Source organism: Podarcis tiliguerta (genome assembly GCF_965153285.1).
Source record: "Podarcis tiliguerta genome assembly, chromosome: 4".
NCBI lineage: Eukaryota > Metazoa > Chordata > Lepidosauria > Squamata > Lacertidae > Podarcis > Podarcis tiliguerta.
The window spans coordinates 54,755,552-54,767,721 of record NC_139537.1 but is presented as its reverse complement, the minus strand read 5'-3'; the positions used below and the strand labels follow the sequence as shown (position 1 = coordinate 54,767,721).

Sequence of the window (12,170 nt, the reverse complement as noted above, 5' to 3'; positions counted from 1 at the left end):
ATCTAAAAATAAAGATACAAAAAAATAGTATCAGTAACAGCCCCTGCCTAAATAATACCCCAACCCAATAATGATGAGCTGTGTATCAGATGGAAAACTTTTGTGGATTTCTTGAGAATGGAATCTCAATCCTGGATCAAGTACTGTTTTCAAAAGGGTGCTCTTGGCACAGGTCAGAGGTAGCTAGCAAGATTTAGTTTATGTATTCCAGATTCCTACCACAGTCTGCTTTTCAATATGAACCAGATCAACCACCATTATACTGTCACTTTTATTTGTAGTGTACAACTAATTTTATCCAAAGTTAAAATGTAAAACTGGAAGAAAAACTATCTTTAAAGTAAATTAGTCCCCAAATGCTTATTTGGGTTAAAAGTGAATCCCAAGTAAGAAAAGGTTGAAGACTTCTATTTTAAAAGAAACTTTCACACCAGTGTGAACTCTACTCCCCTCCCTGCACATTCCACTCTGCAGTACTTTTTCCAACAGTAACCATTCACAGTAGGTGGTGCTTCTGGAGAAAATCTTTCCTAGATCTGGGAGCTGAAGATCCATGTCAGGTGTAGCTCCAGAGAAACGATTCTGATGTACAATACTTCAACAAGCAGGCATTTAGCAGGTGGCTTTCTCCAAAAAGCATTGCCTTTTGAACCAGGATGTGGTAGTGCTGCTTTGGTTTGTCACCCAGTTCACAAAAGAGACTCATCATACTGCAAGAGTCAACATCATTTAAAGTAGTTGCCAGAATAAGCTGGTGCCAAGTTTCACCTGTAGTGACTCCTTAAACTAGGAACGACAATGTTTGCTTCTCAAAGCTCTGATACATACATAAATGCTACCCCAAATATACCAAGAAATATCAGTAGAACATGAGAGGATAAAACTTCCTGGTAGGATTAAAAAAACAGTCAAGCTATAGTAGCTGGGTGTGTTAAGCCTTGTGCACCACCATATAATTATCTTAAAGTATATTAGTACTCTTGCGGCTCAGCCTGGTCCTGCAAAATAAATTAACTGAGAGCCAACAGATGCTACTAATAGAAAAGCTGCCTGAAAATAACTGATCAGCTCAGCTTAGAGCCACTTAATACCTAGAAATCTCAAACCAAGGAACATATAAAGGTAAGCTGAATGTCAGAACTGTAAGCGACTTTTGTTTAAAATATTCAAGATTTTTATTCATTTTCCTACTGGTTGGCTTTTCTGGGGGTGGGTTTACTGACAGTTTATTCCCTAAGTTTCATGGCACCATTAAAATAAGAAATAAGACTGGGTAATTGTGTTTCTGAATATCCTTTCCCTACAGTTTGCTCTTCTATGTTTATATCCTCTGTGGAGTGTAACAGTCTTACAGAACTACAAGTAGGAAGTGTCACAAATGTCATTGTTGAACTTTAATTTCCATAGTAGGAGTTAATTTTTCCAGTCACAAATAAACCTGTGAAATTCACAAAAATTATACTCCTTTAACCCATTTGATAGTATTTACAAGCTTGACAGATATCTATAAATAGCATAATCCTTAATTTTTCAGATACACATATTGCAAATTGATTATTTACATCTTTACCCAGAAACCAATCCCCTCTCCATATACACATGTAGTCTCCTGAAGTAGTGATTAGACTATGGTTCTGCTGCATTTTAGTGAAGTCCACCATTTCAACGTAAGCATAAAAATGTTACGGTGCTCTAAAACCAAACCAGAGAAAACACATCAACACTAACTGCTAATAAAATCATTTCTTGTGAAAGACCCAAAATCAAAGTATCAAGTTGTTCACCACATTCGAAATGTACTTTTAACATTCAAGCTGTTGTTCACAAGTATTCAATGTAGAAGGGCCATAACAAGTTTAAATACATTTTATCATTTAGATGCAAAATTGAAGTGTGTACATATCAATATTGTGTAGTCTCATTAATTCTTATAACTGAAAGAAGGTACAGAGGCAATTTTGTTGAAAAGCGTTTAAGGGGTTGCATACATTTTTCCCTAACTTCATTAAAGTAAATTAAACACAAAGAGACAGTCAGCCAACCTCCCATTGTAACTTCAAGAAAAGAAGTGCCCAAATACAAGAGTGTGTTTCTATTTCCAAAAAGAAAACTCAACTTACTTTAACTTTCAAAGCCAAGTACTGGCAAATTCATGAGAAACATGGGGCTTGCTTTTTGCTCCCTCTAAAAATAAAACCTCATTTGCTCTTAAGACATGAGAAAAGTAAATCAAGAATTAACAGATACACACAGTGTGGGAACACACATGCCACACTTTTTCAGAATTCAAATTTGGTTTGCTACTGCCTCCTGCCTCAAAGATATTAAAAACCCATGGAAAGAACCAAGAATTATCAGTGTTGCTACAAAGCTTGTTCATACAATGAAGGCTGTTCCCCAAGAGGCTGCATATGTTGCAAGAAGAGAATTATTGTGTAAGCCAGTAACAGGAGTGAACAGCAGCTAGGATTGTAGCCACAAGTTTTAAGGAAATGTGGTATGTACAAAAATACACAGTTTGAGAGCTGGAAAAAGTTATATGCACTAGACTTATTTACAAGCTTTGATTTTCACACCAATAAAAACACATTTATTTCGTCCTTGATTCCGGGAGCAAATTATACACAGACATTATATCAGTTAAGTTTAGTTTAGATTTTTTTTAAAATAATCATTTGTACAATAAATTTACAACTGAAAGTAATCAGTTGGAATGGTGTAACTGCAGTTTGCTGGACCAGAAGAGGTTCAATAGTAGGACCTTAAATTTCCTCATAAGCAGACTGGAAAAGCAGTCAAGTAATCCTTGGCTTTATTTGCTTCTTCTCAGATTACTTTAGAATAAGGTGCAAATATATATATAGTTATATGGCTCTGTAGTCAATAATAAGTTAACAGTAGTTGGGACAGGAGAAACAAATAAACTTTGGTTTTAAAAATATCAAGTGAAATATTGAATAAAAGCTATATAGTGAGACTCAATATAGTAACCTTAAATAATTTAAATATCAAACTTGGGGGAAAGCTTGTTCAGTGAAACTTTACTTCCAACTTAACCACTTATGTGCCACTTCATTACTTGCTTCCTGGTGTGTGTATGTTTCCCCAGTGAGCTGAAGTAATGGCTCTCTATATGGTATGCATTCAAGAGTTTGAGTGGGCTAATAAGTTTCAAATGTATCCCAAGGCACAAAAGAAGTTAAGTCCTCAAGAAAATATATACACATATTTAAAATCCTGTTGATAGCTGTAGGATTAAGAATTACTATACAGAAATTTGGATAGCTATCCTGGTCCAGGAAACCAAACAGTTGTGTGACTAGAAAGGCACACACGTCAGTCATTAACAGCTACACTGCAAGGCTTATTGTATGTCAACCTGAAATTTTCTTTGAACAGAAATTTAATTACTCCCCCCGGAAAAAAATAGCAGTTCTGGAAGCTGCCGAAAATAAAGAGAAAACTGCAGTAAGTATCCTTTATTTCACCAGCAGGATGAGAGAGAGAGAGAGAGAGAGAGAGAGAGAGAGAGAGAGAGAGAGAAACCCCAAAATTCATTTTACACAAACACCCTAAAATAGCAATATAAACTAGCTGACACAAGCATCACTGTACATTTAAATTGATACAATTGTCTGATGCTTCCAGGGCCAGTAAGTGTTGAGTTGCCATAGGCCTCGTTAGCGTTAGAATGTTTCAAATGAAGAACAATCAGGTTATGATCCCTTAAAGTGCATTCATTTTCCAGTCTCATGTGCATGTCCATGCACATGTACAGAGCGCTGTCATGTGACATTGACCTCCAGAATGTGGTCATCCTTGCTGGGAATGACAAGGATTTGCATGCCAGAGCTGGAGTTGAAGACCTGTCCGGGTGAAAACGATTGCAGCCGAGGCATTGGTAAACCTTTGTGTTCTGCACTGGCTGCTGAATGTATGCTGCCTCTGCTCTTTATGCTGCTGCTGTCAGCTTGATCATCCATATTCTTGTCCACAGAGAGATTATCGTTTTCGATCCAACTATCTGTTTAAAAAACAAAAATGCAAAACTTTATTCCACGTGCATTTATAGTATGAGCTATAATCCATTTAGGGTTCATCACCTAGAAGGAATCAGAAGTCACTGCATGACTTGTTATTCACAGAAACCATTTTTAAAGTATGTGCTAAAAAGACTGAAGAGAGCCCAAGGCTGGGCAGCTCATGCCATCAGCTCCTGAAAAACTGCCATTGGCCTGAGAGTGCTCACTCAGGGCAGACCCTTTTCCACCTCTCCACAGGCTACAGACTTGGGTGCCCAGAAGGGGAAGCAAAAAAGGCCAGGCCAGGGAGTCCATTCCATCAACTCCTGAAAGGACAAGAGGTCTGAAACAATTCTGCTGTTTCGCCGTTACATCTTCTGTACCTAGTTTTTGTTTTAGTGATTTACTGAGGGCCCTGGCATAAGGGCAGCATATAAACGCAGTAAATAAAGCATTGCAGCGAATGGGGAAGCCCTAGCACATATAGATTTCTGTGCACTTACTGGAACTCCCACAAGAGCAAGAAACTGTTAAATCATACTTCAAGTATCTGCCAGTCCCGTGCATAAGAGCGCTGAAAGCATTCCAAGGCAATGACTGCACATAATGTCTGTCATGCCATGCCATCAAGCTACAGGAGAAATGGGACGGCAAACATTCTCTATCACCAGCCGTCCCATCAGACGATGGGGGCAGGCAGAAAAAAGGGGGTGGAAGTCCACAGCCTTTCCACTGACTCTGCTCAAAAACCAGCAATGTGTGACTCCTCTTTCCCGTTCCAGCTGGTCATGAGAACTATAATTAAGTGTTAGTGCCTGTTTTCCTCATCTCTCCCAATACCTTTTCTTTTTGAATTGTGTCTTTTCAAATATAAGCCTGATACTATCTCATTACTGATATTCTGCAAGCCACCCTGGGAGACCCTTCTTGCTGAAAATCAGGATAAACGTGTCTTTCCAACTTTCTCAGCTGAAAAATTCTAATGCATTTTAAACGTTCACATAAGCACCTAAATAAATGTTCAAGATGATCCGTGTTTCAGGCGTTTAAACGAAGTGTTGAAAGGAATACATTCTTACCTGCATCGAGCTGCATAGAGTGAGCAGAGTAGTGCGGGAGGTATTTAAATAGCCTAACATCAGGAAAAGGGAGGTATCCAGCAAAGAGTGGCATGACTTCCATGTGCACTTTGTGGGTTGCCCGAACTGCAATTGGCATAGATATTACCCCTGAGCTCTTCCCACAGACTGCCCAGTTACTACTATTGTCTACAACTGAAACAAAAGAGAAAACACTATTAAAAGGAAACAGTTACTGAGACCCATTTTTCATTTTGAATACTGTATAAGCCACACTTATGGGGGAACTATATAAAATGTCTGATGTAGTCCTTATACAAGCTTCATGAGATATCAAGTGATGCCATACAAACAAAATGATTTGATGAAGATACATACACATATTTAAAATCCTGTTGATAGCTGTAAGATTAAGAATTAAAGGTAAAGGTAAAGGTACCCCTGCCCGTACGGACCAGTCTTGCCAGACTCTAGGGTTGTGCGCTCATCTCACTCTATAGGCCGGGAGCCAGCGCTGTCCACAGACACTTCTGGGTCACGTGGCCAGCGTGACAAGCTGCATCTGGCGAGCCAGCGCAACACACGGAACGCCGTTTACCTTCCCGCTGGTAAGCGGTCCATATTTATCTACTTGCACCCGGGGGTGCTTTCGAACTGCTAGGTTGGCAGGCGCTGGGACCGAACGACGGGAGCGCACCCCGCCGTGGGGATTCGAACCGCCGACCATGCGATCGGCAAGTCCTAGGTGCTGAGGTTTTACCCACAGCGCCACCCGTGTCCCCTAGAATTACTATAGATTTAATTCAAGATAATTGGAGGGGGGGGGTAAAGTCTTTGGATATTAGAGCTACATACACTTTTGGGTGACCTGAGTGACTAAACCACACAAAATGCAGTCCAATTAGGATGCCTACCTTCATACATTAGCTTTGTTGTGCAGTAACCATCAGTTTCTGTCAATGCCTCGTCTTTGTCCACATCCAGGAGGTCTGAAAGGCGGGTGATCGACACCTCCAGTGAGCACAACGAGCCTGTTTTACAATATTCTGCCCCCAATGGGGGGGAAATCTCAGCTTTCACATTATATAATGTCTGGCAGGAGCACAATGATATTCATGGTCATTATATACACAAGGTTAAACATTTCCACAATTAAACTGATTAGGAAAGATAATCTATCAGTAAAAGGAGATTGGCAGAGGAGGAGAAAGTCTGTCTTCTACTTTTCCATAAAAAATAGGACCAAGCCACAAAAGCTAGGGCGAAAGCCTGAAAATCAACTCTGTATCGTAAAAACAAACAACCCCAAATCGTATTGATGCTAAACAAGTACCAAACATTACATTCAACATGTGATGGCTTCCTAAAATATCATCATGTGGCAACTGTGCCACATGGAGGTTGTAACATCTAGAATGGCTTGTCCCATGGGGCACTGCTGTCATGCGGAAATCTCTATGACACCACTAGCCACTATCCAGCAATGGCCCAGAAATGCCACAAAGTTGTGACAATCCACAGATAATCTGCTCTAAGCACTGCAGAAGCAGTAAGAGCCACTTGCCAAGCAGTAATCGAGTGCTCTCAATGTGGCAAGTGCCTGGCACAAACCAACCCTTCGAGTATTCCAGAATTACAATATGAAATTTTAAATTTTTACTCCTTTAAACCATTTTGAGATTGTGTGAGTATATGAATACTGATAAATAAATAAACATTTGAAAGCCCCACCCCCACTCTACAATCTTTTAATGAGGATTCCTTGAATCTGCCTGCTTCCACTCTGGAAAATCTCCAACCTATCTGATCTAGCTGTCAGCGTGGCAAAAACTTACAAAAAAGTTTTCCAGCTGGAATTCGTAAGTGAACGGCTTCAGAGACAGTGAGTGCTCTTCAGAAGGTGCTGAACAGAAGTTCACTGAAAACTGGCATTGCAAAGATGAGGGAAGTTCTTTTGTCCACTTCAGTTCCCATACAAAGAATACTGCTTGCTTAGTGTAGATATGCTGAAAGAGAGATGAGTTTGTCAATAGTCACTCTGGTGTTAGCTAACAAAGAACAGAATATACATACTTAAAAAAAAATAAAATTCAATAGGGGTGGACAGTGTATTCGTCAACAGCACTGAATGCAGCAACCCCTTCCCTCAAGGCTGAATAGTTTGCTCAGAACCCTGGATCCCTCACATTGGTTTTACTTAAAACAAATGTCTAGCTCTTGTGGTTGGCTATGACAGCTAACTACACACAAGCAAAACTGTGTCTGTTTCAGCCCTCTTGGCTGATGCTGGGAGAAAGCAAACCACAAGGCTTGGCTTAGTGTTACAGCCAAACCCGAGATTGTGCTTTGCTTTGCTCCCAAATCATTATGTATGGCCAACAGTTGTTCTTGGATTATTGATTGTGGATTGCTGGAACCAAACAAACCATGTTCCATGGTTCTGACATATTGCTAAGTCGCAGGCTGTGATTTGTTTTCTCCCAGCATGAGCTGGAAGGAGCAAGGAGGAGGGAAGCAGGCATAATTTGGGTTGTGAACAGCAAAACTGGGGTTTATGCTGTGAGAATTCTGTGCATAAGTCTCCCTCCATCAATATGGCTGCAACCAACTGCTATTTGGTTTTCCTTTCGCAGAACTATCTCCAGCAATTGCTATTCCACAATTTTTTTTGTGTAGGACTTGAAACCTGACTCGCATTTTCTTTTCTCCTTTTTCTTTTGTATGGTGTTGAATATGAAAAACCCCAGGTAACCAAAAATGGAAGAGAAACTTTCTAACTCCTTCTCCTGGCTGTGCAGGAGCAAAATATGGGAGCAAAGCAGCTAGGGAGGAAGCTAGGTTCATTTATGTTTTCCTAACAGTTTAGTGTGGCATTCAAACACAGTCAATGAGTTCCAATTAGCTGAGGTTCATAATGCTTTTTCTATACACTTTGGGTTGGGGGGAGGGAACAGATGTGAGAAACAGATGTGATGTTTGTATATTTGTAACGTGTATGTATTAATGTTGAATTATCTTAATAATAAAAAATTATTTATAAGAAAGAAAGAAAGAAAGAAAGAAAGAAAGAAAGAAAGAAAGAAAGAAAGAAAGAAAGAAAGAAAGCAAGCATACCTGTTCAGCTTTGGAGTTTAGAGGATCAAGACTTAAATCTGTGCAGACGCCAGAACTTTTAAGACTACTCTCAGATAACTTAAAAGAGATATCTGACATGTTTTGCACGCAAACCTGTATGTATTTCCTAAAAATAAAAAGGAAAACATATTTTTTTAATATTGGAAAGAGCCTACTTTGTTATGTATTGTATTGTTAGATCTATCTATCTATCTATCTGCTAAAGGCTTAAATAATAGAGAAAAAGAGCTCTACATATTTATAGCACTGTTTAATCATGCTAAAATTACATTTAAATTAAACAAACCACTGTACTCAATGTTTTTATGTTAGTCTCCCATTGGAAAAGGTGAAATTAAAAAATACTCTACCATATCACTATGTATTTGTACTCTCAAGTAAGCAGGTATGGAATTGATTTATGAAGCACAAAAGAAGGGAGAAAACAGGCCAGGAGTTCAAAAATCCTTGCCCATTCATATTGTTGTAAACTGTAGCTGTAATATGACATATCTTTATGATGAATTAAGAGAGAGACCTTGAGAAAGTTACCTTTTGCCTGCTGATAACAAGGAATGTTTGGCTGTAAAGGGTATACTGAATGTAAGTGCAATAATGGTGGAGTAAATTGACCATGGACAATCAATGGTTACCTGCAGGCAAGAGAGAATAAAGTTATTCAGGTTATTATTGAAATTTTAATTTTTCTAATTTCAAATAGTTGCAATATTTCTTAAGAAGTGTACCCTTTATTGGGAGGGAAAATAAGAACATAAAACAAAATGTATTTTTTATACATTATTATTTTCTTGTATTTCTATAGTCACTGCACACCAGGCACATTTAATTTGCTTTAGAGAAAGGTAGCAAAAACAGGAATGAAGTTACAAAGAATCACCTTCTTTTCAGGAGGTGCTGTTTTGTGTATTTCAAGAACAAAAAGCTGTGGTTAAAATGTGTTTTTGATGTAGCTTTTGTTCACAGAGGAAAATATCTTTACATTTTACAATATTTTACTGCACAGCTTTCTTTTGTGGTCCCAAAGAACACAGCATTCCTCTAATATTCTGGGTGTAATAAATCAATTTACCATCTCAAAGGAAGTAACTACTTTAACAGGGCTATATAATATTACATTATTCACGCCAACTTACTTTTTGGTCAATTGTAGCCATACGATTGCAAGACATCTCCTCTTTGCTTTTTTTCTGAAGCTCTTTGCTAACCGGGTTCTCATTCTCCAGCACACTTACTGAGGTTGATGGTAAATACAAGACTTCGAGTTCAAAGGCAATCACGTGATAAGCAGGAGCCACTGGTAAGCTGATGCTTGTGATTTTCTCAGACGACTGGATCATTAGAGATGCTTCCGATGCCTTTTCTACAATTGCATAAAATATCAATTAAACTATAATTAAGAATAATCACTTCACTCCAAACACATGGTATTCCTCAAAATAAAGTGTGGCATTGCCTCTAAACCAACAAACCACACTGGGTTTTACTGTGTGAGGTAACTTTTGGGGACTCTCGGTAGGGATGAAGAAAAAAAAGGAAACCACACAAGCCATGGTTTACCTTATACAGTTAACACAAATCACGGCTTGATGTTTGTCTGAATTAACCCACTAGGTAACTTTTTGCAGGTGTTATAACATATTCATCTAATGCCCTTTCTTTGAGACAAACATGATCTCAAGACTTTGGCCACTGTACCAAAGTCATTATGCAACCCAGAGACTTACATGGACAGCACACAACAGTTTGTTTAGTGGCTTTTCTTAAGCAGTTCTCTATAGCAGAATCCGCAACTTGGTGCTCTTCAGATGTTTTGGACTACAAGCCCTATCATATCTAGCCATTAGGCCATGCTGGCTGAGGATGATGGGAGCTGCAGTTCAGGAGCATTCAGAAGACCAAAGGTTTCCCAGTCCTGCACCACAAGAACTCCACTTGTGCAGAGTTGGATATATGCCAGAATATTCGAAGTACTTTACCTATTTGGAAGTTCTCATAACAAATTCCCTTTCTTAAACACTGATGTTTACGCCATGGAACAGAAAGCTGCTAATAAAGAAGTGCTTAGAATAGTTTTGATGCACACTTCTGAATCATGGCTATGACTGTGAACAAAAAATTAGTTAGCAGGGAGGGTGCTGAGATAGAGAAAGTTAATTTATATGGTAACCCTTGGGATAACAACTCTGCTCAGAATTGATAAAAGATTAAACTGCTTCCAAATATATTTTTCCTGCCATATGTTTTCAGACTGCTGTGCAGAGAATCAGAGAACTAAAACATCAGAAGCAGCTACTCTGCATACTACATTGTACCAGGTTTATTGAGGTTGTGATCAACAAAAGCTTAAACCTATTATAGTAAAAAAGATTTAAGAAGTAAATATAAAATTGGAGGCTAAGTTCTTGCACCTACAATTACCATGCAGCTCCTATAGCATTTCTATATCCTGGCTGCAGGAAGCCCTCTTTCATCAAAATACTAATATTAGTATAATAATACCGAAACTACATACCCTTTGTGTTTGAGTAAATCACAGCTTTACTCTCTGGATGGTACAAAATTGGCATGGCATCAGCATTACTTAGCTGGAGTGCATCTCCATTCTTTATGGTATAATGGCCAGTAGTCACTGTAAATTTTACCTTCTGAGGAATCCCAGCCAAAAGGCTGTCTGGAAAAAAAATGAAGTAGTGGTGAAGAGAAACAATTAATTCTGCTGTCTCAGAACAACCACAATGGCTACATATGGATGATTAAATCTTGGTTTATACACCAAGATTGCTCCTGCTTTGCCCTTCCCTTTGTGCAAGCAAAGGAAATGTGTGCTAGCCATTATGTCCAAACTGAGAATCTGTGGTTGATAGCTAGCCAGAAAGCCAAAATATGTTCAAACCATGGTTGAAACTTGGCTTCCAGATCTTGGCTTGGGTCCATGTGTCCTGTTTACATGCATAGATAGATAGTCAGATAGAGAAAATCTGCAGTGTTATAATAAAAGAAAAATAATAACGTCCTTGCAACAAGGCCTGGGAGCCACGTTCTCTCTCTAACATTATACAGCTGCTTGGAGCAGCTAGTAACTAAACCACAGCATGCTCAGTTGTGCTGCTGGACCTACGCATATGTTGGTTTGTAAATTGTGGACCAACCCACAAATCGGTATGCTGAACCGTGTATGGCTCTGAGGGGCAGGGGGAAAGGGTAGCTTCACTCCCAGTGGAAACAGGAATCCTCCAGCATCCCTCCTTTTTTGCATATTAATGATCAACATAATTATGTGAAATGCAAACTTCACTTCCTCTAAGTAGGGAAAACCCTACACAGAATTTTCCAGTTGGTGGATTCAGCTGTGGAACAAGTTCCGCAGCAAGAGCCTCCACAGCTAAGGCTGTATTTCAGCATCTTCCTTGATTGAGAAGTTCCTTGATTAAGTAAATGAGAAGTTCAATAGTTTCCTGCATTGGAAACGGCCAAAACAAACTCCCCAAAACTGAGGAAAGCCAGGCAAGACAAGGCACGCGTTCCACAATTTTTCACAACCTAGAATGTACTCAGATATTGCAACAGATATTGTAGGAAGTTACTTGGCAAGAACAGTGGCTCCAGCAGCAAAATCAATTAAAAGTTTCCCTTGGCTTCATTAAGTTAAAATATGTAATGTACATTTATTTCCAGAGCACCAGGTGCATGGATGTCTAATTACTCAAGATTTATCTAGCTGTTCTGCAAGGTTACGAGCAAACCATTTCCAAAGGCAGCTAGCTGACAAACTTTATTAAAAAGCTATCTAGGACTGCCCTTCAATAAAACTATCAAGGCAGTGCAAAAACACATTACACTGAAATTAGATAGTGTATTTCAGAATGTTAAGCATTTGTATATTTGACTCTTGTTGCAAGCTAGATACTGAGAATTTAGTCCTCCAAATTAGTTC

At 38.9% G+C, this 12,170-nt stretch overlaps 1 protein-coding gene across 1 annotated transcript in view; it reads right to left on the bottom strand.

Annotated features, from left to right (window-relative positions):
* Positions 1 to 1,379: 1,379 nt before the first annotated feature.
* Positions 1,380 to 12,170, bottom strand: part of TRAPPC10 (trafficking protein particle complex subunit 10) — a 44,063-nt gene continuing 33,272 nt past the window's right edge. The window contains exons 16-23 of the mRNA XM_083437280.1: positions 10,749 to 10,907; positions 9,370 to 9,596; positions 8,768 to 8,868; positions 8,216 to 8,342; positions 6,937 to 7,107; positions 6,016 to 6,193; positions 5,102 to 5,296; positions 1,380 to 4,024 (exon numbers count right to left, since the gene is read on the bottom strand). Of these exons, the coding sequence (XP_083293406.1) occupies positions 3,786 to 4,024; positions 5,102 to 5,296; positions 6,016 to 6,193; positions 6,937 to 7,107; positions 8,216 to 8,342; positions 8,768 to 8,868; positions 9,370 to 9,596; positions 10,749 to 10,907 (1,397 nt within the window). The 3' untranslated portion in view covers positions 1,380 to 3,785. The remainder of the gene's footprint in view (positions 4,025 to 5,101; positions 5,297 to 6,015; positions 6,194 to 6,936; positions 7,108 to 8,215; positions 8,343 to 8,767; positions 8,869 to 9,369; positions 9,597 to 10,748; positions 10,908 to 12,170) is intronic.